This window comes from Euprymna scolopes, chromosome 29 (genome assembly GCF_053919585.1).
Source record: "Euprymna scolopes isolate OS-2025 chromosome 29, ASM5391958v1, whole genome shotgun sequence".
NCBI lineage: Eukaryota > Metazoa > Mollusca > Cephalopoda > Sepiida > Sepiolidae > Euprymna > Euprymna scolopes.
The window spans coordinates 98,174,723-98,199,273 of NC_136510.1; the positions used below are offsets into that span (position 1 = coordinate 98,174,723).

The 24,551-nt window shown below is 35.5% G+C and overlaps 1 protein-coding gene across 2 annotated transcripts in view; it reads right to left on the minus strand.

Annotated features, from left to right (window-relative positions):
* The window catches only part of LOC145252789 (kelch-like protein 9), a 145,344-nt gene that overhangs the window by 95,880 nt on the left and 24,913 nt on the right, over positions 1-24,551 (minus strand). For both annotated transcript variants that reach the window (XM_080112735.1, XM_080112736.1), the window contains exon 2: positions 19,557-20,688. In XM_080112735.1, the coding sequence (XP_079968861.1) occupies positions 19,557-20,688 (1,132 nt within the window). The remainder of the gene's footprint in view (positions 1-19,556; positions 20,689-24,551) is intronic.

Below are 24,551 nucleotides of genomic sequence, written 5' to 3' on the forward strand. Positions count from 1 at the left end.
GGACCTATTAGATTAGGGACTCTTTTTGGACCCTGTCTGAAATGGAGAGGCTAGTAGTTGCTGCACCAACTCAGATGTGACAACAACACTCAATGCATGGGCAAACAGTAGCTTTATAGAGATATAGAATGCTGGCAGGTGCAAGATATTTTTCTAACCCAGTAGAGGGAACCCACCTTCTTTACAGCAGACTTGGCAGTATCTTCTATGTACTTAGTGAACAAGTCAGTGATTGATTTAAGCTTATTTGGTTATTTACTCTACCAAATATGGTTGATGGCAAAAAGGATTGTGAATTTTATCAACAATTCCATTTTGGGGAGATCATACTATATTTGTATTATCATTATTGTGATTGTTAATCCTTATATCTACTTCTATATAAAAAGCACTTTATTTCTGTGTGTGTGTTCGTTCCCTATAGGTTCTGAAACAGCCGAGTCGATTTTTTGGAGATTTCACACAAATGTACTTTATGTGTCTGGAAGTGTTCTTAAATAGGTATGTTCTTAAATAGGAAGTAACAATCAAAATAATGATAATCAGAATAACTGATACATATAAAAAAAAAGTTTTTTAAATAAAAAAAAATCGATAATCAGAAAAGTCTAATTAAAGAAGGAACAATCCGATTTTGACCAAAGTTAACACCTTTATACAGGCTAAAATCACAAGTACATTTAATAAATTTTATCACTGCAGAAGCAGAAGAGCCCTGCATATAAAATCAACAGTAGGTTCTCTAATAAGACAGATGTGTTCGAAATGAATGTTTCTGTTTAAAGCACAGTTGAACTATGATATTTACCTTTTGCCTTTTAAACTTTAATTCAAGCCATTACATAAAAATAATTTCATATAATCAACAGTAGGTTCTCTACAGTGCAATGTAAACTGCAATGTATTGTGAACTAAATCACTGCAGGTAGGCATGTGAAACTTCCTCCCGGTACATTAGGGTGGGTCCCTGACCAAAGCAGACAATCGATTTGATTGAAAAATTGGCGATTTCACTAATATAGATGACAATACAAGTATTGGAAGAGTGGAACATACATCGATCCTCATTAAATCCCGGGCAACGTTGGGTCTCCCATATAAATTGTAATCTCTCGTCTTCTTTAAAATACTATTTAATCTTTCAAAGGAGACTGTCCCAAACCTCTTTAGACAAGTTATACCAGTTTTTTTTTTTTTAACGTTCAATCATGAAGGATTGAATTCATAACTTATATAAAAGACTAGCCCGAGTGCCTGGCATTGCCCGGGTATTTGGAGGTGTGTGTTGAGCAGAAAAAAGTAGTAGTAGGCAGGCAGGCTTGAACCCGTACAGCGAAGGAGGAAAAGAATGTGGAAAAAAAAAAAAAAATGTGATGTCTTTGCTGTTGCATCCATCATCAACTTGGAAGTAGCAAAGGTTTAAATTAAAGCTAGTCGATCGAAAAGAGGCGAGGACTTTGAAAAATATCAGCGATAAAAGCGACCCCCCTCTCCTTGTAGAAAAGTGCCCAGTTGAATTAATGTTTTTCGCTAATTTTTTCAATGTCTGTCGTCTGAAGGGTTGAGCTTCAAAACGATACCTATCTTGTGAAAATCTGTTGCCTCTATAGAAAGTTTTAGGCAGACATACAAACATACATAAATACATACATTTAAACAGACAGGTGAGATTACTATAATAGATAATTAAACTGCGTGTGAAAAAAAAAATGTTTTTAAGCACTTCTTGATAGAAAAAGATAATAATTAGGAATACATGAGTGACCTTGTCTGTCTGTCTCCGCGAAGAACGGTTTCTACCAAACTACTATCAATTCTTGGTCTACAGACTTGAAACTGGATATATTGGGGACTTGAGCTTGTGGGATATATTCAATTTTGGTTTTTAGCCGGTAAAAATAGCCGTTAGGGGATCAAAATTGAAAAAAAATTGGAATTTGGCAGGTGTATGTCAACTAAACATTATTTCTCACATTCTTCAACATAATATTTAATGTTTTATGCACAAATATACATTTATATCTTTAACAAGGTTATTTCTTTCAAGTTTTTATATATGCATATGGATTTAGATCCATCCATCCATCTATAGACTTGAGCCTCTGGAGTGGTGTAGACCATTAACAATTTTGTAAATAATTCTGTAGCGAGCAGATTTTTTTTTTTAATTTTTTTTTATTTTTATTACATTTTCACCCCAAACAAGGCACATTGCCATTTTGATGTAGGGGGCTACTATCAGGGACATAAGCTACAGGGGTACTATGTGGGGAGTTGGGCAGCAAGATGTCGGTTCACATTACAATTGAACTTCTGCATGTCAGTATAGTTAGGGAAGCAGGAACCCAGAAGGGAATTCCAAAGTCTAGCGATTCTGGGGAAAAAACTACTGGAGTAGAAGGCTCTCTTACATCTAGGGATCTCAACTGTGAAGGGGTGGGATTTTGCTGCTTGTCGGGGTTTTTTCGAAGTGAGGGTGCTGGCTCCACGCCCAACCTTTCCAGAAAGTACATACAAGGCCTAGCCTTCCCAAATGGTCACCCATCTGGTACTGACCAGGCTCAATGTTGCTTAACTTTGGTGATCTGGTGAAAACCGGAGTGGCAATTTAGATCAGACGGTAAGAAATAAGGTTGAAGAGCTATGTGCTTTGGTTATGAGTCTAGCTGATCGCATCCATCATATTGTCATCTTCAAGTCCTATGTAAACTAGTTCTTGTTGAGCCACCCCCACGAAATAATGGTGGAAATGGGGTAGAGATAGATTAACTATTAATACACTAATTATTATTATCCTCGAGTAGCCATCGGACCTTATTAAGTGGTGATTCCAATGTAAAAAAAAAAACAAAAAAATAAATGATTCTCATCTATAACCGATGATAATCATATTTTTTATGTATTTTCAAAAAAAAAAAAAAAAAAAAAAAAAGAATCTTTATTTACGAATTTAAGACTTAAATTTTTCAAACAAAGAACGGAATTTTGTAAAATATTCACACACAGTCGATCTTGCTCTTTTCTATTTTTTTTTTTTTTTTACATAGGCATCACCACATTATCAAGGCCAAGAGGCCACTCAAGGATAAGGGTTAAAGAGTGTACAGTAGAAATTGGACAATATAGTAATCATTAGTAATGAAAATTTGGTAAATTTGATAACTTATATGGAACGCTCATCAAGAACTTATTTACGTTAGACTTGAACACAACCATATTGTAGTCAGCCGGAAAGCAGGAAAACAGAAGACAATTCCGCAGGCGTGCAGTTCTAAGAAAGAAGCTTTGTTCATGGAATCTACGTTTAGGTTTAGGCACGGATAAAGAGTGGGGGGAATTATTGATAGTGTTTACAGCTAGACAAGTGTTTCTTGTGAAAGTTTGGCGAGGGGGGACCATAGATTGAAGCTCAGTCGAACACTTTCCATGAAAATAACGATACATCAGAGACAAACTCGCAACATCTCTTCTGTGAGATAGAGGTCGCAAGGAAGAGAAAAGGACATCTCCTACAAGGCTACAAAGTCTATTTTGAACTCTATCAAGGCAGGCCAAGTCCTTTCTAGCAGCTCCTGCCCAGATGTGGCAACAGTATTCCATCCTTGGACGTACCTGGCTCTTATATAGATAGAGAATAGCATCAGCAGTGAGATATCTACCGGATCGATAGAAAGATCCCACCATTTTTCCAGCGGCCTTGGCAACAGATTTGATGTACGTGTTCCATTTAAGATCAGGAGTAATGGTCAAGCCAAGAAGCTTGTCAAAACTTGAGGCCTCCTGAAGACAAGAGCCATTCATTTCAATTGATGCCAGATGTGGATCAGAATGTTGACGATGTAAAGAGAGAAGCTTGGTTTTAGATGCATTAAGAGTAACCAGCCACTCCTTACCCCATTGTACTACGTGCTCAAGATCAGAGGAGAGAGAATTGGAGAGAACTTGGTCGTTTACGGTCTTAGATGTGCTACCATAAATGATAGTGTCGTCAGCATAAATGTCTACAAATGATGTAAGGATGTAATTTGGAAGATCATTAATGTAGATCAGGAAAAGAGTTGGGCCCAGGATGGATCCCTGAGGGACACCAGCTTCTGATTTTTGCCCCTCAACTACTACTCTTATGAACCTATCAGAAAGAAATGATTTAATAATTGAGAAGACATTTCCAGCCCTGCAACCTCTTTCCTACAGAAGAGACATCGCAAATCTGTCTCTGTTTTATCATTATTTTCATGGGAAGTGCTCGTCTGAGCTCCAATCTATGGTCCCTCCTTGCCAAACATACACGAAAAACACTCGTCTAGCTGAAAACACAATCAATAATTTTCCCCACTTTTTATCTGTGCCTAAAGCTAAATATAGATTCCATGAACAAAGCCTCTTTCTTAGAACTGCACGCCTGTTCCCTCTGTCCAACTGACTAAAATATGATTGGCTTCAAGTCCAAAGTTCTTGAGTCATCCTCTTAAGTAATCCAATTTACCAATTTTCCACTACTAACAATTTATCCTCGGGTGGCCTTTAGGTCTTGATAAGTGATAATGGTAACTCTTTTGCAAAAAAAAAAAAAAAAAACAAGAAAAAAAAAAAAAAGTTCTCAAGCTATACCAAAACAATCCGACCATATAATAAAAGAAAAGAAAAAATACAGCTATTTTTAAAACAAACTGAGCTAAATATAACTGAACAAGTTTATGGCTTTATTTTTACGCATCTTAAATGCGTGCATGTTTAATTGTAGACATAAAATCTTATTTTTAGCTTCATTAATAATTATGAAAGTCTTAAAATAATTCTTTATTCACTTAAATATATTTTAGTTTTTACGGTTAATTTATTGGTAATCGTGCAGTTTACGGATCTAGCTGAAATAGCAACGTTATTATTTAGAAACTTATGATTATCTTTGATTTACCGTTTCCACTTCACTCTGTAGTTGTTCCTTCATTTTCAATCGTTTTATTGAATCTTTTGTTTATTAAATTGTTAGGTGAAAGTACAGGATCAGTAAAAGATCCCCACTCCAACTCCCCAGGTTTTCTAAATAAGTAGCCTGTGTGCCCGGCGTTGCCCAGGTGGTTGGAGGTGTGTGTTAAGAAAAAAAAAAAAAAAAAAATGGTAGTCGGCAGGCAGGCTCGAAACCGTGCCGCGAAGGCGGAAAAAAAGTGAAAGAAAATCTGACGTCTTCGCTGATGTCTCCCTGACGCGACCGGAAGCCAAAAGCATTGAAATTAACCAAAGTCAATCCAATGGTGATGATGACTTGTTAAAATGTTGGCGAAAAAAAATCAAATCCTTGTACAAAATGGCCGAGTTTAAGGTGAAGGAATTAATGTTTTAGACTAATTTTTCGATAGTTGTTGTCCGAGACATTGAACTTCAAAATGATACCGATCTTGTCAAGATCCATCGCCTCTGCCGAAAATTTTGGCGAAACATACATACATACATTTAAACAGACAGGTGAGATTTATATTATAGATAACCTAATTATTTAGAAGACATTCTTAACATGGGGAGGGGCAACCGGAAGTTGAAAGAGTCATCGTAAAAATCATCAAACCTATTCTTAACATGGGGAGGGGAGTACTTTTTAACTAAGAGGGTTATTTCAGAAGTAAAGCATTCTATTTCTTTTTAACTCTAGAAGTTGAAGAGCTATAAAGACAGGAGTGGTACCATTAAAACAAGCGACCTTTTATATTCCGGAAATTATTTTTCTACATGATCACCACCATTATCAATGCACTTTTGCCAGGAATTCAATCACACATCTCTGCTTCTGATGCACGTCCATGATGGGTTGCTTTCTTAAGAGTCTCACACCGCCAATATCTGCAACAGAGAGATGAAACTTTCAGGTTAAATCCCCTCTTACCCATTCGGGTGAAAGCAAAAATAGGAGGCGATTCTTTTGGAACATCACTCATATCATGTACTTTCACATAATAATTTAATAAGAGAATAATTGCATAAAAATGGAATTTAACTTGAAAGTCCTATCTATAAAAAAATAGCATGGTTCATAAACTGCACGAGTGTTACATGATAAGGGCTGTCCCCTTTTCATGTAAGTATAAAAATAGAGAGATTTAGTTAAATGTAAAAATGAAATAGAATAGACGAAATTCGAACCTTGTAATTTAGGTTTAGAAATAGATTACGATAGAGAATTAGCAAATGGAATGTAAAAAACAAACCATTGTTTAGCTTGGAGATAAAATAGTTTGAAGAAAAGAATGTGCATTGACAATTCTGTTATGAAATTCAATTGAGGAATGCAACTATAAGATAATTTAATAAACATGTTTTTAACATATTGGAAATATAGGTTACTGGGAATATAGGTTAAAATTCCTTTTGCAAACAAAGGAAAAAGTTTTGGACACGCATTTCCAGAACACGTGAAAGACACATGTTTTAACATGTGTATGACGTCATGGAAAATGGGAAGTTCTCGATATAGTTAGAAACTTTAGAGTTAAGGGAGGGAGTCTGAGAGAGAGTCTGAGGACGAGAGACGACAGTCTGGAGTCCAGACATGGACAGTCGAACGTCTGGAAGCGAGACGGTCACCTTTGAAACATAGAATGTAAAACTTTGAATTCATGACGAAGAAAACCACGACCGGTCAAAGAAGAAATAAACCCATCATGTGTTTTTATAAACGTCGTCTTTGTGTTGTAATTCTACCAAAAAGGTAAAGTGAAATTGTAATTATATGTCTTATATATCTGTGTCATAAAATGTCTTCACATACACAATGTCTCGACATCACATATCTACAATGTGAACACTAAGACTGTCTCAACACTACCTCCTCACTAACACTTCTAAGTATGAACATTTTATATATATGAATCTCTTCATAACACGAACACAGAATGCAAAATATATCTTAATAAGACTCTAAGACTCACATTTAATAAGACTTCCTAACAACGAACAATAACAAACAACAAATATAACAACAACAAGAACAATAATAATAATAACTATATAACACGAGTACCAATTAGATTGTTCACTAATGGGCCTGGAAAATAAGGTTCAATTATCATTTGAGTCATCAAAGACTAAAAAAATTGTACAAGGGTCGTTCCAAAAGTAATGCCTCCTATTTTTTTTTTATTCTGCTGGAATGGATTAGAGGAGATAGCAAATTGCATCATTATGATAACTGCACTCATTCATGATCTCAAAGTTTCATCTCTGTTGCATATATTGATGGTGTGAGATTAAGAAAACAACCCTTGTCATAGTTTAGAAGTGGAGATCTATCATAGAATTCTTCTATGCAAAAAACAAAACAAAAAAATTTGATCATCATTCACCGGCGCCTGTTCAACATTTAAGCCAATGCAGTTGTGTTACATATACTTATTCATGTTATGACTGAAGTAAGAGTCTTATTATATAGCTTGTTGTATCTTGGTGAGAGGGTTTAAGAGGAATGTTGAAGGACTCGGAGAGAGAGATGTTGTAAGAGACTTAGAGAGATTGTTCGTTATTAAGAGATTGTTCATGTTATTAAAAATGTTCTTTACTTAGATTAATAGATGTGTTGCTATGTGAAGCTCTTTGAGTGAGGAGATAGGCTTCACTGTTAAGACGTTGTGTAGACATGAGATGTCGAGACGTGTATGAAAAGACATTTTATAACACAAATATATAATACAATTTCACTTTACCTTTTTGTAAGAATCATAAGACAAGACGACGTTTTTATAAAACACATGATTAGGTTTATTTCTTCACGACCGGCCGTGATTTCCATCATCAAGAATTCAAAGCTTACATTTTAGTTTCCAAGTGATCGTCTCACTTCCTAGACGCTTCCCAGACCCTCTCTGAGTTTCTCCTCCGACTGTCTCACCGACTGTCTTCTTCTAACTAAAGTTTTTCTCTATCCCTAGAACTTTCTATTTTCCGTGACGTCATACACATGTTAAAACATGTGCCTTCTTTCACGTGTTCTGGACATGCGTGTCCAAAACTTTTCCTATACTCAGTAACCTATTTTTCCAATATGTTAAAAACATTATCTTATAAGCTGCATTCTTTCAATTTAAAATTTCATAACAAACTTGGCAGTTCACATTCTTTTCTTGAAATATTTTATCTATATTCTAAACAATTGTTTGTTTTACATTTTTAAATTCTCACACGTAATCTATTTCTAAACCTAAATTACGAGGTTGAAATTTCGTCTATTGCTATTTCATTTTCATTTTAACTAATCTCTCTATTTTTATACTTACATGAAAAGGGGACAGCCCTTATCATGTAACAGTTGATGTCAGCACAGCTAGGAGATGGGTTCATAGATTTCAGAGTGGCAACAGATATGCGAATACTAAAGCATGCTCCAGACACCCATGCACAACCACCATCCCATTGCTGGCAAAAATGCATTGAGAATGAGGATGACTATGTAGAAAAATAAATTTTGGAGCACAGAATGTCGCTTGTTTTAATGATATCACTCCAGTCTTTGTAGCTCTTCAACTTTTTGTGAGATATAAAAATAGACTACCTTATTTTGGAAACGATCCTTGTAATTGATCCCTCCTTATTAAACACACAGCATAATAAGGTGATGATTAAGAGTGAATGGAACAATTCAGAGAAAGAAGTGATGCTCTCCCTTACATCTCATTGTAGTAGCTAATGAAAACAGAGGCTTTCAGAGACGATGGATCCTGCCTGACAAGATTGGTATCATTTTAAAGCTCTGTCCTTCGGACAACAAATATCAAAAAATTGTCCAAAAACATTAATTCCTTCACCCTAAACTCGGCCGTTTTTTTTACAAGAAGGAATTGTTTTGTTTTTTTGATCGACATTTGTGCAAGTCATAGTTTTCTTTCTCGATTGACTAGGCTTAATTTCAACGCTCTCCACTTCTGGTTTGGCTTTGGAGACATTGGCTAAGGCGTTACCTATTTTTCACTTTCTTTTTTGCATTAGGGGTTCAAGCCTGCCTACTCCCACTTTTGTTTTCTCTCTCCACCCAAACTGCCTACTGTTGTTTCGCCCTCTTCCTCCGCTACTACCAATATATTTTTTAACCTCCCCCCTCACAGGTTTCTTTCTTGACCCGGGCAACGCCAGGGAACCCCGCTACTACCAATTTTTTTTTAACACCTCTCTCCACCTGGGCTGTCTACTGTTGATTTGATCACCCCCCCCCCATCTCTCCACAGCCGGGCAACGCCGGGTACCCCCCCCCCCGCTAGTATCTTTATAAAGCAGTGTCTGTTTAGTCCAAACATTTTCATCCACTAATAGACAGTGACCCTTTTAGTGGAGGTTCATTGTGCTTTGTGTGTTGTCGCTAAGAATTCATAGGATCTTCTTCCACTTTTCATCCAAACCTAAATTTTCAGAAAGCTACCAAAATTTAATTAAATTTTAATTTATTCAAGAAATTATATATTTTACTATACGACATTGTATTTGCCATTTAGATTTGCTTTTATTTTTTTAAATTATTCTTTTCTTTTGTTATTTTTTTTTTTATTTATCTGTATTTTTTAAAATATTATTTTTAGGTTCTCTTCAAAGGGAAGTAATCCTTATTTTATAATGCTGAGTGTTCAGCAAAGGAGTATCCAGTACAAATTTTTTAAGTCTTTGATATGACTCAACCAAGGATTGGACTCTAGAGTCTCTCAGCTATTAATTATTACTAAGATAATATTGTAATTTATAATTTGTATGCAGAGGCCTCATAAGAGCTAAATGCAAAATAAAAATATCTAAATAAAAAAAATAAAATATACTCCTTACTTTTACATTTTTAGGATGACTTAAAAAAAAAAAAAAAAAAAATGCAACTCATTAAATCGTGGATCAAATTCAATATTTTCCTAAATCCAACCATATTTATTTAGTAGAAATAAAATCTCTGCCTGACTTGTTCAACAAGTTTCAGTAAAGAATGTTCAACATATTTTAAAACATTTACACTGTAAGATTCATAGGCAGGCCTTCAAAAATTTTAGTGGTGAAATAGTTTTGGAGTCAAATAATTAAAAATTCCAGAACCAAAAACCAGACTTAAAAATTTTAGTTGAAGCTTAACCTTTTAAAAATGTCAGTAGTTAGAACTGGAACTTTCAAAAATCTCAGTAGTAAGCACTGAACCTCTTAAATATATCAGTAGTAAAAACTGGGTCCTTTTAAGAATAAAGCTAGCAAGACCTAGACCTTTTAAAAAAGGTCAATTGTCAGAACCAGACTTTTTAAAAAAGGTTAACAGTCAGAACTGGACCTTTTAAAAAGGTCAATAGTCTTAGCTTTACCTATAAAAAAGGTCAATAGTCCCAGCCGAACCTTTAGAAAAGGTTAGTTTTCAGAGTTGGATCTTTAGAAATTTCAGTAGTCAGGGTAGGACCTTAAAAATTATCAAGAGTTTGAGCCAAGCCGTTTCGAATTTCTGAAATCTGGAGCCAATATCAGCAATTTCAAATTTCATTAGTTGGACAAGTAATCATATCTTTTAAATTTCACAAGTTAAGAGAGCCAGCATCAGACATTTCAGAAGCAGGGATCTAGCATTTGGGTTGCTGATCTCACAGCTTTGTTTTCATGGGTGCATTATTTCCATATTTTAAATTCAGCTATTTTTGTTTTTAATTTGAAGTTTATTGGTCCCCAGACAAAAGGAGAGTGGACCTGTTTCGCCCTCGTCTGTTCATCTGTCCGCACTTTTCTCAATAACTATGTATTGGATTTTTTTTTAAATTTTGCACAAACATTAAACATGATATGAGTAAAAACGTAACAGAACAGATTTTCCGGGAAAACTCCGGTTGATCCCCTAGGGGCTTTTTTTGGGTTAAAAATGGCTAAAATTCACTTTTGTGCTTATTAAAAAAAAAAAAAAAAATTGATGCCTTGGATTTTTATAAAACTTTCTGAAAAGTTGTAACTAACTGATTTCTATATTAATTTATTTTTATTTTGGACCACTAGTCTCATCTTTATTAGTTGTTGTTTTTTGATATTTTTATTGGTTTGTTTATTCACAACGTTTCGGCCAACTAATTCCTCTGGTCTTCGTCAGGTGGTAACCACGACGGATAGGAACTTTGAATCTCCTAACTGCATTCTCAGCCATCACTGCCATCCGTAGTTGTTGTCGTCTCACCACATTTTTGGCCAATTAACCTCTGGCATGCTTTTAGGTGGGATTGAAACCGCTATCTTCAGACAATGTTCATCTGGAACTGTAGAGATTCAACGTCTATCAACTGCGCCACGGGCCCCGAAGTCAATACCACCTGACGAAGGCCAGAGGAATTAGTTGGCCGAAACGTTGTGAATAAACAATCCAATAAAAAATGGAAAACAACAACTAATAAAGATGAGACTAATAGTCCGAAATAAATATAAATTAATATATATAATGCTCATCTCAAAAATGAATTCCAATTAAGGAATAATATATATATAACTGATTTCTGTATAATTTTGTTTGTCTATATTTCGCGATAACTCTTGGGTGTGCCCCAGGGGCTCTTTTAGGGCTAATTAAAAACACTTCATTTTTGGAACTATTTTTACTATATTTTTCCAAAATTTCCAGTGTATGTCATGTTAAGGCCTTTCTGAATTTTTCTCATTTTTATTTTTCTTCCTTTGAAGATTGTAATGCTGGGTATGGGGCAAGCAAACCAGCTGCCAACATTGCCCCGCTTTTTTATTGAAACCAACCGAGAGCTCTTTTTAGTATCCTCGCTGTTCCCTTAAGTGCAATTGTCTGAATCTCTTTTGCACTTGGTTCACCAGGAATATTAGTTAGGTAGGACTTCAGGTTCTTCTTCATAAGTCCTGTGGCACCTATGATAACTGGTATGATCGATATCCCCTTTAGGTTCCAGTTTCTTTTCATATCATACATGAGACCTTGGTATTTGGTCTGTTTCTCTCTTTCAGCTCTGTTAAGACCGCCATCATTAGGAACACTCACTTCAATCAAGGTTGCAACTCTCTCTGACTTATGTATGCGTGCGTGTGTGTGTGTGATCAACATTTTTTTTTTTTTTTTTTTTTTTTGCATGGTGCAGAACTCAAATTTACATATGTTAAACTGCACTGTTTGTTTATTTTCACCAGATTTGATGTCCCCTGGGGACTTTTGGGGATAAATAGCGCGGGGGAGGGGGTATGCTGAACTTAGTCATTTTTTTTATGCCTCGTTCACTGTGCACTCACGGAGGACCATGCATGCTGCACTCGTTTAATTTGAGTCTATTTTTTTTTGTACATGATTTGTACATTGCGTAAGTTTTGAAAATAAATTTCCTAAATTCACATACTATTTACAGCTGTCTTTACATTACTCATTCGTAAAGAATGTAAACTATTTCGATAAACAACATTTTCTAAAATGGTAGACTATCTTTATAAAACTCAAAACAATTCTCTCCACAAATGACGAATAACAAAACAAGCAATTGTAAAACATTATCAGTACTTCCCAGGAATTCACACGCACGTCATCGCTGATTTATCAGACAATAACCAGTCATGTTCTCTGGAATCTGAGTGACATGTGTTCCCAGGTTTCAAGTACTCTCCACCTTTTTCGATAACGATTGTCAATGATTTAGTGTTATCGCAACAACCACTGACCATGGATTTTTCGCTGACAATAACGATTGATTTTCTCTAAGGTTTGGGTAGGAATAAGCCTACCCAGGTTTCTGCATTTTTTTTTTTATTTTTAATTTTTTATTTATTCAATTTTCACCCCAAACAAGGCAGGTGCCACTTTGAAGTAGGGGGCTACTATCAGAGACATAATTTGCAGGGGCATTATATGAAGGGAGATGAGTAGAAAGATGTTTGTTCACCTTACACTTGAACTTCTGCATATCAGTACAGTTGGGAAAGCAGTATCCCGGAAGAGAGTTCCAAAGACTTGCAGTTCTGGGGAAGAAACTATTGGAGTAAAAGGCTTTCTTACACCTAGGGATCTCTATTGTAAAGGGGATCGGACTTAGTTGCTTGTCGAGCTTTCTGCACCTTTTCATTGCAGGTCCGGGTAATGCGCTCAATCTTTCCATTCTCTTTGATGCTTTATGTGGTACAAATTTGTAGTATTACTGTTTTTTTTTTTTTTTAAGAGGAAGGGGAGGGGGGGGGTATAGGATTTTTTGCAGCTTCAATTCCTTTGGGTTCCCATGTCTTAGTTTAGTTTCATGTGGCTGGTTACTATTTATATTTTATGTATTACTAGCTTGGATGTCCGGCATTGCCCGGGTGTTTGGAGGTGTGTGTTGAGCAAAAAAAAAAAAAAAAAAAAAAAAAAAAAATGATAGTAGGCAGGCAAGCTCGAACCCGTACCACAAAGGAGGAAAAGAATGTGAAAAAAAAAAAAAAAAAAAAAAAAAAAAAGTGACGTCTTTGCTGTTGCGCATATCGCCAAACCAGAAGTGATGAAGGTTTTAAATTAAGGCTAGTCAATCGAAAAGAGAGGATGACTTTCAAAAATATTGGCGAAAAAAGCGACCCCTTGTAGAAAAGGGCCCAACTGAGGGTGAAGGAATTAATGTTTTTTGGCCAATTTTTCAATATTTGTCATCCAAAGGGTCAAGCTTCAAAACAATACTGATCTCGTGAAAATCCATCGCTTCTGTCAAAGTTTTAAGCAGACATACAAACATACATACATTTAAACAGACATGTGAGATCTATATTATAGATTAACAGGAAGATCTGACGTTGCCCGGGATTGGATGATAATCAATGAATGTTTCACACTCCCATATTTTTATTGTCATCAAAATTGGTGAAATCGCTCATTTTTCAATCAAATCGATTGATTGCCTGCTCTAGTTCCACATACCTCCCCACAGAGACTTAGCCCACAGTATATTGTATTCCACATTGCACTGTAGAGAACCTATTATTGATTTTATAAAATTATTTTTATATATAACAATTTGAATTAAACTTTAAAATGCAGAAGTCAAGCATCATGGTTCAATTGTGCTCGAAGCAGAAACATTCATTTCAAATGCATGCCTGCTGATTTTATATGCTGGGTCTTTCTGCTTGTGTAGCAATAAAACTTCTCAATTGCATTTGTGATGTTAGGCTATAAAACATTGGTCAAAATCGCTTGTTCCTTAATTGGATTTTTGTTGATTATCAATACTTATAGAAGACATTCCCAAACAAAACCTATCTAAGAACACTGTCAGATACATAAAGTACATTTGTGTGAAATTTCATAAAAATTGGCTATACACAGACAAAGTTTCTTTTTTATATAATAGAAGATAGAAGGGCAGATTATCATTATTGGTAGTTATGCAGAATATAAACCGTGCTGAAAAAACATTTAGAAACCTATTCTTAACATGCGGAGGGGAGAATGTTTGGTAACTACACTGTACTTTCACTTTACAAATTTAAAAAAAAAAAAAATGTCAAATTGAATTTAACTTGGAAATTCTATATTAAAAAAAAAAAAAAAATAGCACAATTCATATTCTGGGTAAGTATCTTATTTGTACTCACTAGTTCTCACAAAGGTCATTGTCACAGATTGCTCACTAATGATAACTGGTGATGTTCCCTGGAGTCTGGATCACAGGAATTCCCCCCCATATTTCCAGTACTCTCCACTTCTTTCGGTAACTTTTGCAAATGACTTTGCATTACTGCAACAGCCATTGACTTCTCACTAGCAATGACCATTGGTCTTCACTGGAATTTTGGTGGCACTAAACCTCTCTAAGGCCCCGGATCATTATTATAATCATCATCATTATTATCATTACTAGCAGGGAGGGGGGCAACTTTTGTTATAAAATACACTTAAATATGATATTTTAATTTGTCCAGATTTTGTATATATTATCATAGTGTTGTGATTTCAAAAGTAAACAAAAAATATTTGGGTGTCATTGAAAATATGGACACAGACAGACAGTGAGTTTTATAAATTAGATTATGATCATCATCATAATTATGATCATTATTATTACTCCACCAGTTTTCACACAGGCCATCATCAAAGTATTTTTTTTTTTTTCTGTTCCCTGGAGTTTTTTTTTTTTTTTTTTTTTCACATGGTAGTCACCACTTATCAAGGCCCGGAAGCCACTCGGGGATAAGGCTTATTGTGTGTACAGTAATCAATTGGATAATATAGTAATCGTTAGTAATGGAGATTTGATAAAGTGTCTTACTTAAGGGGGCGGTTTATCAGGAATTTGTTTATGTTGGACTTGAAGACACCCAAGTTGTAGTCAGGTGGGAAACAGGCAAACGGAAGAGAGTTCCACAGGCATGCACTTCTAAGAAAGAAGCTTTGTTCATGGAATCTTCGTTTTGATTTAGACACAGATAAAGAATGGGGAAACTTATTGACAGTGGTTTCAGCTAGACTGGTGATTTTCATGAAAGATTGACGAGAGGGGATCAGAGATTGGAGCTCAGACGAGCACTTGCCATGGAAGTAATGATAAAACAAAGACAGGCTTGCAACGTCTCTTCTGTGAGAGAGAGAGGCTGCAGGGAAGAGAAAAGGTCATCTCCCACTAAGCTACAAAGTCTATTTTGTACACCGTCAATGCAGGATAGGCTGTTTTTAGCAGCTGCCCAGATGTGGCAGCAGTACTCCATCCTTGGACGTACTTGGTTTTTATATAGTCTATTTATGAGTCTGAGTGACAAGTCTCTCCAGATATTCAGTATTCCACCGCTTTTGATAACATTTGCAAATTAATTTGAGTTATTGCAACAGCCATTTACCACTGATTTTTCGTTGGTAGCGACCATTAGTCTTCACTGAAATTTGAGTGGCAATAAGCCTTCTCAATGTCCCAGTCCTCTTCGCACTCATCCAATGGAGGTCTGGTTAGTGCTTTCTCTCAATGGTCTTGCCATCCTCTTTGATTATTTGGTGTGGTATCAGTTGATGCCATCACTTTTTGGGGGAGGGGGGGGGGGCTTACAGTTTTCTTAATTCCATGTGGCATTCTTTTGTGTTTTATGTTGGCTCATGTGAATTAGTTTCTGCATTCAAGGATTTTCCTTAATATTTCAGCCGTTTTCATTATTGTTATACAGTGTATCTTCTCAGCCATTCTTTTTCTTCCAATTTCATTCTTATTATTATAACCATTATTATGATGATTATAATCAGTGATATTCCCTGGAATCTTGGTGATAACAAGTTTCCCCGGGTTCCAGTACTCTCCACCTGTTTTGGTAACCTTTGCAAATGACTTTGCATTATTGCAACAGCCATTTACTATTAATTTCTCACTGGCAATGATCATTGGTTTTCACTGGAATTTGAGTGGCAACTAACCTCTCCCAAGTTCCTTGATTATTATTATGATTATTATTATTAGTAGTATTATGATTATGATCATTATTATGATCATCATTATATCATTATTATTATTATTATTACTTCTACAAATACTGGACCATTAGCAATGCATAGAACAAGAAAAACATGCATCAAATATCAGTCGTGTTTATTTTCACTTGAGATCACCAATCAAGGTGTGCTGTCCAAATTGGGAGAAGATAAACAATCTATGGGAAACATGTCAAGGAAAAAATGTCTCGAAAGTGGCAAACAAACAAAACACACATGCGTGTACACTCACACATTTCATACTTGCTGACAACAATTCTTTGTTTAATCAAGGGGTGGCCAACCTTTCGGAACCCACGTACCGTTGTTGTTGCACTTTTAACCAAGCTGTGCCACACAGACTTCTAAACACTTTTTAATCCCACAAAGTATGGTACTATGGACATATTTAGCACATACCTACATTGATTATATACTTGCGTACAAGGTTCAAATCATTCGATCAGCAGTACAGTTACATAAGCCACGCTGATGATTGTTAGTGGGCATGAAACATGTTTGTAAATAAATATTTATTTTGTTTCTGTAGTTTTGAGATGAAGATTGATGATTTGTATAATTTTGATTTTTCATCTTGAGTTATTCTCACAACATTTTGGTTGATTCAGTGCTAAAGATAAAGCACTAAGTAACTATTCAATCGCAAGTGACACTCTTCTGGAGATTGAAGGTTCAAACCTCAGTGCAAGCGATACTAAGTATACACTTGCAAATTATGACATGCCTTTAATAAGTTTCCAAACTTTTTTTGTACAGGCATTTAAAATTGTCGTAGACTCTTGAAAATTCAGTATGTTATTGCTATAAATCTTATGGGATGACAGACCAATTTTTATGATTTCAGGTTTAAATGAACAGCTACAGCAGGAATTGGAATGCACCCTACTAAAGTCTGATTGTTACAGCTGATCAATTTCAAAAATGCAATCTAGATGTGAGGACACTTTAGAAAAAGATTATGCAATAAAATTATGTTTTAAACTTGGAAAAAATGCGACAGAAATGTACGAAATGCTTCAGACTACTTTGGGACCATCATGTATAAATTGAGCAGTAGTTTTTGAGTGGCATGTGATTCAAGGAAGGCAGGGAGTCTGAAGGATGATAAGAGGTGTGGGAGTAGTAATAAAGTCAGAACAGCAGAGTTGATTGGCCAAATAAAGAATTTCATGGCTAAGAAACGTCATGTGTCTAGAGAGACAATAAATGCACAGTTTGATGTCAGTGTGGGAACTGTACACACAATTATTCACAAGGAACTGATGAAGTGGAAGAATTGCACAAAGTTTGCCCCAAGGGAATCCAAATGATCCAAATACTTACTAACCCTTTATGACCCGGTTTAACTAATTCATTCAGTAATAAATAAATGAATATAACGGCATAAAGAAAGTGGGAATGGATTCAAACACACCTTGTACGTATTAGTCCAGTATCTGGGTAGATGCTAGATACCTCCAGATTGCAACTGTCCATTACTTAAATTCAGTATGCTGCCATGTCTCAGAGAGTGGAGGATTTCGTTTGTTGTCATAAAAACAATTTTTTTCAAGCACTATGGATAATAATCAAGGTAAGTTTATCAAATGCAAAAATTTGCGGTAGTTTAACTATTGAACTTCATAATTTTTCCAGTTTGAAGACAATCATAGTATCATTAAACTAACTTCATTACATTTTTCACCACAAACAAGGCACATTGCCACTTTGGTGTAGGGGCTACTATCAGGGGCAACAGCTACTGGGGTACTATGTAGGGAGTTGGACAGCAAGATGTCGGTTCACATTACATTTGAACTTCTGCATGTCAGTACAGTTGAGGAAGCAGGGATCCGGAAGGGAATTCCAAAGTCTAGCGGTTCTGGGGAAGAAACTACTGGAGAAGAAAGCTCTTTTATATCTAGGGATCTCTACTGTGTGGGGATGGGATTTAGCTGTCTGTCGGGTTTGTTGAGGATGTTTACGTCATGGGGGCACAAGTGCTTGCAGTTCATCAGAGCATTCACCATTAAAATACTTGTAGAACAGGCAGAGGGACGCAACATTACGTCGATGGGACAGAGGCTGAAGCTTAGATGACAGTTCAGGACCTATCAGGTTGGCGACTCAATACAAAAATAAGTATTAAATCTTTGTTTAAGTTGAGCAGTTTGAGAGAAGTATGGAAGCATTTCTCTTGATAGATTGCGCACATTCTGAGATTTACTATATCTGTAAATAAAATATAGGGTCTAATTCTCTCATATCTAAATACGACTGTCAAGGTGACTGAATGGTTAAGAATGTTAGATTGGAGTTAATTAGGTCTAGAGATAAAATCATTCAACCAGCGGTGCAGTTATATAAGCAACACTGATGAGTGTTAGCAAACATGAAACACATGTCCGTGGATAACAAATATTTATAAAAATAATTGTGTATGTGTGTATTTTGACGATTTAAATCATTTATAATCAACTTCCAAATAAAAACCATGCACAAATATATAATTGTTTACAGCTTTTTCAAGCCAGTGTTTATTTTAAGGCATACATATTTTGAAAAATTGAACGGAGATTGTGATGAAGAGAATAATGTTAGAATTATAAGTTCAAAATTAAACAAAGATAATAAATACTAAAGTCAAAATATTCAAATATGAATGCATGGAATTTCAATAAATTGGTAAATGTTATCCGGTCCTAAAATAGAGTTACATATAAAACAGGACTTGGGTGCCATCAGCCAGAAGCGAAACTGAAATAAAAATTTTGCAAGCAAAGAACAAAAAAATGGCATGTAGTGGACACCACTTACAAAAGTTAAGTTCGTAAGTGAACACTATCATTTGGACCACGAGGACACAGATGTTATGACATTGCAAATTTAGCTTTTTTAAAATGAAAGCAGAAAACAACCATTCACGCATGCGCGATTTACAAACAGTATCGAAACCTTTTTACTTGACCTTCCCCTTCAAGCAAAACAATTTTTTCTAGTTTTTTGATATTATGTGTCCGAGACATCGCTTTTTCTAACGGTATCACATTTGTGCTGCTTAGATGCGGATGACAAAAGTTTTTAGCAGACATACAAACACACACACACAACTGAGATTTATATAATAGAAGAAGATAGAAATATAATACAAAAGTCTACTCACCTGCTGCCATGTTTTACTATAAGGAATGTATCGATACACAGTTTTCTTAGCAAATTTTCCAGTAATCGTATATCTTGATTGTCCGCCAGCTACATACAGAATATTGTCCATTGTACATGATCCACATTCAATAAGAGGTACTGGAGCAGATTCTATAGAGTCCTGACACTGTAGGATATTTAAGTGGTCATACTCTTTGTCTTTAACAAAGTTTTCAAGTACCTTGTCAATACAGTCAAAGGCAACATAACTTACTGCTGTCGATACACAGCATCCCCCAATGCCTCCACATCGAAATACACACTCGATGGGTTTACGGAATTTGTGCGGTGATAAATCTTTCTTGTCACGGAGATACTGATGAGGAAATTTCTGGAATTGTTTTATCCGACTTTTTAACTTGTCCATCACATGCTTTGCGCATGGAAGCTTCTGGATGCTATGGTGGAGCCGTTCGATATGAATCAGCTCGAGGGCTGGCGCGAAAATCAAGTCGATGGCCTTGTTCACGTCGGCGTGGTTCGGCTCGTTGAAGGCAAGCCACTTGAAGACTAGCTCAACGATGTCCTTCTCTTCAGAGTTCTGTGGGAAACTTTCATGCAGGAAGATCTCATTCAGATACTCTGCGGGTAACCTCTTCAACATTTTTGCTTTCCACGAGAGCGGTTTCACGATGTAGAGTTGGCATAAGAGCTGCAAGACGGCCTCTTTCAGAAGGATGAGATTAAACTTCTGGATTAGTTCGTAAGCCTTGCAAAGCTGCTCACTGTTTTCAATAATCAGCTGGTTGGTAAGGTTCACCTCGCACATGTGCATCGCGTCCCGCATGCAGAGATAGTCCAATGTGCTCAGGACGCTGGCAGCATTATCAAAAGTGAGAACCGGCCGGTCGTCTTTCGCCGAATGGCCCACGTAGTCACGTATCCACCGCAGCTGCTCCAGAGACAAGTATTCGAATTTCACCTGCAGACTCTTGCTCTCAGACATGCGGCTGCGTAACATTGCCGCAATATATTCGGAGTGTCGAGCAAGCATGTCTGCATTGCAACACACAGACTTTCCGTCGGCACTAGTCAGCGTGACTTCCATGGCAACACAGGCGATGTTGACGGGATGAAAATTTAACATTATGCTGAAAGTAAAAGGAAAAAAAGAGAAAATAAATAAAAAGAAACATCTTGAAAATTTTAGAAAAAGAAAAAAAAAAAAATTAAAGTTGAATCATTAGTAATTTAAAAGACTGGATTTTTGTGGCATAGCACATCGGCCATTAATGCCTCGTAGCCACAAAGACAAAACGGTGTTGATTTTTGTTTACAGCTATTTATTCTTTTGATCAGAGTTATTCCCCTTAGTTGAATTTTTTTTTTTTTTTTTTTTTAAGGTAACTATTTAAGAATGCCCACATAAAAAAATTTATATCAGTTTACACGAGTTTCAAAAAGAAATTCACTGTTTCAATAAAAAACAAGTGAAGCATGCATGGTCCCCCACAAGTGCACAGTGAACGAAGTATAAAAAAAATGACTAAGTTCAGCATCCCCCCCATCCCCCCCGCAATTTAACCCCAAAAGCCCCCAGGAGACAGGAGACGTCAAATCCTGGTGAAAATCAACAAACGGACGACAGACGAACGAACAAGAGTGAATTTACAGGTCCACTCTCCTTTTGTCGGGGGGGGGGGGAATTAAGATTTAACAGTTAGAAAGATCAACGAATGTGAAAATGTTTTAAATAAATATTTCTATTTATTATAAATAAAATTTAATTTTTTTTTTTCAAATTTTCGAATAAAATATTCATCTTCAGGAAATTGGACAGTTGTTCTTTTATTTTGTTTTTGTCTTTTCTTTTTCTTCTGTGCCATGGTGGTGGTGGTGGTAAGTCCTGGCATGACTTGAGATGTTTGTCAAAATGATATTTATATATTTGATTACAGTTTTTAGCGTTGGAAACACTCGATAATATTAGGTTGGTGCAAAAATTATGTCGTTTTTTGACATATTTATCTGATAAAATACGACATTATTTTTGCATAAACCTAATAATTTAAGATTTAACAGTTAGAAAGACCAGACAAGTGTAGAACTGTTTTTAATAAATATTGCTATTAGGTTAGTGCAAAAATAATATCGTTTTTTTATATATTAGTTAAATGTCAAAAAACGACATTATTTTGCACCAACATAATATTTATTAAAATATTTTCTTTTTTCAAATTTCTGAATAATAAATAAATAAAATAAATAATTGTGTTGGATTTTGTTTACAGCTATTTATTGTTTTTATTAGTTATTCCTCGTAGTCAAGTTTTCTTTAAAGGCGACTATTTAAGAATGTCCATATATTAAAAATTTACATAAAACAATTTGTCTCCCTTGTAATAATAAATGTTCACACTTACTGTGTCTGGCAGCCGTTTGCCAGAGCTTTAAGGCACATTATGATGGGAGTATAGTTTGGGTTTGTTTTATGACATACCAACTCTATTCAGGTTATTTAATGCCAAATCCAATAATTTTGGAAAATGGTTTTGGGCTTCAAGTTCTTTATCTTCAAATATTTACTGTGTTTGGTAAAAGAAAATTGTTTTTTTTTTTTTTGGTTTTCCAAAAAATGATTGAGTTTTGCAAAGAAAAAAACAAACAAACAATAACATCAATGTTTGGTGCATTTTAGGTCAGAAAGCCAGTATCTTCAGACCGCCTGATCAGGTAGCACCAGGGATTGCGGTAAGCAAAAACATTAAAAGTGGAGCCGTAAAGAAAAAGATGGTGAAGTATTCAGAAGCAAAATAAATGGCTGACAAACCCAATTACTATTATTGTCCGTTTCGTAAAACGGTTACATAATAAAGGAAATAGAAAAAAAAAAAAACAATAACATCAATGTTTGGTGCATTTTAGGTCAAGAAGTCAGTATCTTCAGACAGTCTGATCTGGTAGCACCATAGGTTAGGATAAGGATTATATGCCGATATACAATTTGCATATTAGAAAACCCTCCTGCTTGAAAGGTAGAGTATGACAATAATTGCTGTCACAAACAAGCATACACGTAGAGTGACAGAGCAAAAAACGTTAACGGAGAAGATGGTGAAGAATGTAGAAGACGGCAAAATAATTGTCTGACAAAACCCCAATTACTCTTGCTGTCAGTTTCGTAAAACGATTACGTAACAAAGACACGTTCCTTAGTTGTCCTTAGTCTTGGATTATTCATCTCTGCTAATTATGGGGCACTATTTTCAATCTGAAGCAGACACACGTACGTGTACATTTCTAACAGGCAGATCAATTAAACTGACACTGGTAAGACATGTTCACAAGAATTGCTTTTGCTAACAAGGATCTAACATCAAATAATCAATCGAGAGAGAGTTTAAATAGACAGCCCCTTCACTTACAGTAAGAAGCCATTGACTGCCTGGTTTCTTCTGGCTCACAATGTATGTAGATAGGGTGTCCCAAAATTAATGATCCATTTTGAAATATAAATTAGCATTGAAATAAATGATCAATTTTGGAACACCCTGTGTATTGACCAACAAATGGCTAATAATATGAATTCTAAAACACACGCACACACACACACAGTATAATTAAATAAATGTTTTTATCTTAAAGTTCCTATTCACTTTGTCTCCTCACGAGGGCAGAGTTAGACATCAAGGTCGTTTTTTAATGTAGAGAAAGGAACAAAAATTTTAAATTGTCTCAGTCGTGAAGGACTTCTCCTCCACTAACTGAAAACAAAAAATTGAAGTGTAGTATCAGACCAGATACTACACTTTGATCTTGACCTGAAGGCCAAGAAATCTCTTAGGGCGTTAAGAGTTTTTTTTTCTTCTTCTTCTTCTATATATATAAAAGCCAAACGTCTGTGTGTTTGTATGTATGTATGTTTGTTTGTAACGCTAAAACTTTTGAAAGACGGAACCAAACTTGACAAATTTGGTATCGTATCGAAGCCCCATCACCCGGATGACAAATATCGAAATTTCACGTCAAACGGACCACTAGAAGTTGGTCAACTGATCAGTTATCTTCGAGGGGGGCCCCAAAAAAAACTGTCATTATCTATATATATAAAAGACAAATGTTTGTTTGTAACGCTAAAACTTGAGATGAAAGATTCCTCTCCCCTAAGAATAAAACATATGTTCAATATCTGCTTTTGTTTTTTTCATTGTTTATACGGTCCCGAGCAACGCCGGGTAGCCCTGCTAGTAAAGTTATAAATACAATAAAAAAAAGGTTGTCCCGTGCAGATGCAGAACCCTACCCCACCCACAATATAATTGTTCAATTCTTTGATCAAAATGAAATTTACTTATCCAAATAATTTACATAATATCTGAAAGTTGTTCCCAAAGTAAAGCATCCTATTTTTTTTTTTTTTTAACTCAAAAAGTTAAAAAGCTGCAAAGACAGGAATGGTACCATTAAAACGAGTAACTTTTTCTGTTCCAGAATTTATTTTTCTACATAGTCATTATTCTCAATGCATTTTTGCCAGGAATTCAATGATGCATCTCTGCTTCTGACAAGGGTTGCTTTCTTAAAGTCTCACATCGTCAATATCTGCAACAGAAAGATGAAACTTTTACGTTGCAAATGCATAAGTCCGATCATCATAACAATGCAATTTACAATACAGATTTATTCGAATGGATTTAACAAATAATAGGCATTGCTTTCAAAACTCTCCGCATATAAGTTTCAGACAATTCATATGGTTATAGGAGTCTATCGCCAAATTGACAACTGGTTCACTTACAATAAGAAAACACTGACTGACTAGTTACTTCTGGCTCAACGTGTGTGTGTGTGTGTATATATATATATATTGTATTTTCTAGAGGGAATTAGACTTGGTTAATTATTTTAACCATTCAGAGACAAGGTATAGCATTATGCCAAAAGATAGATTAACTGAACTAAAAACAAATTTTATAATGCAGCTAAATAAGGAATATCTGCCTTACGACTAAAA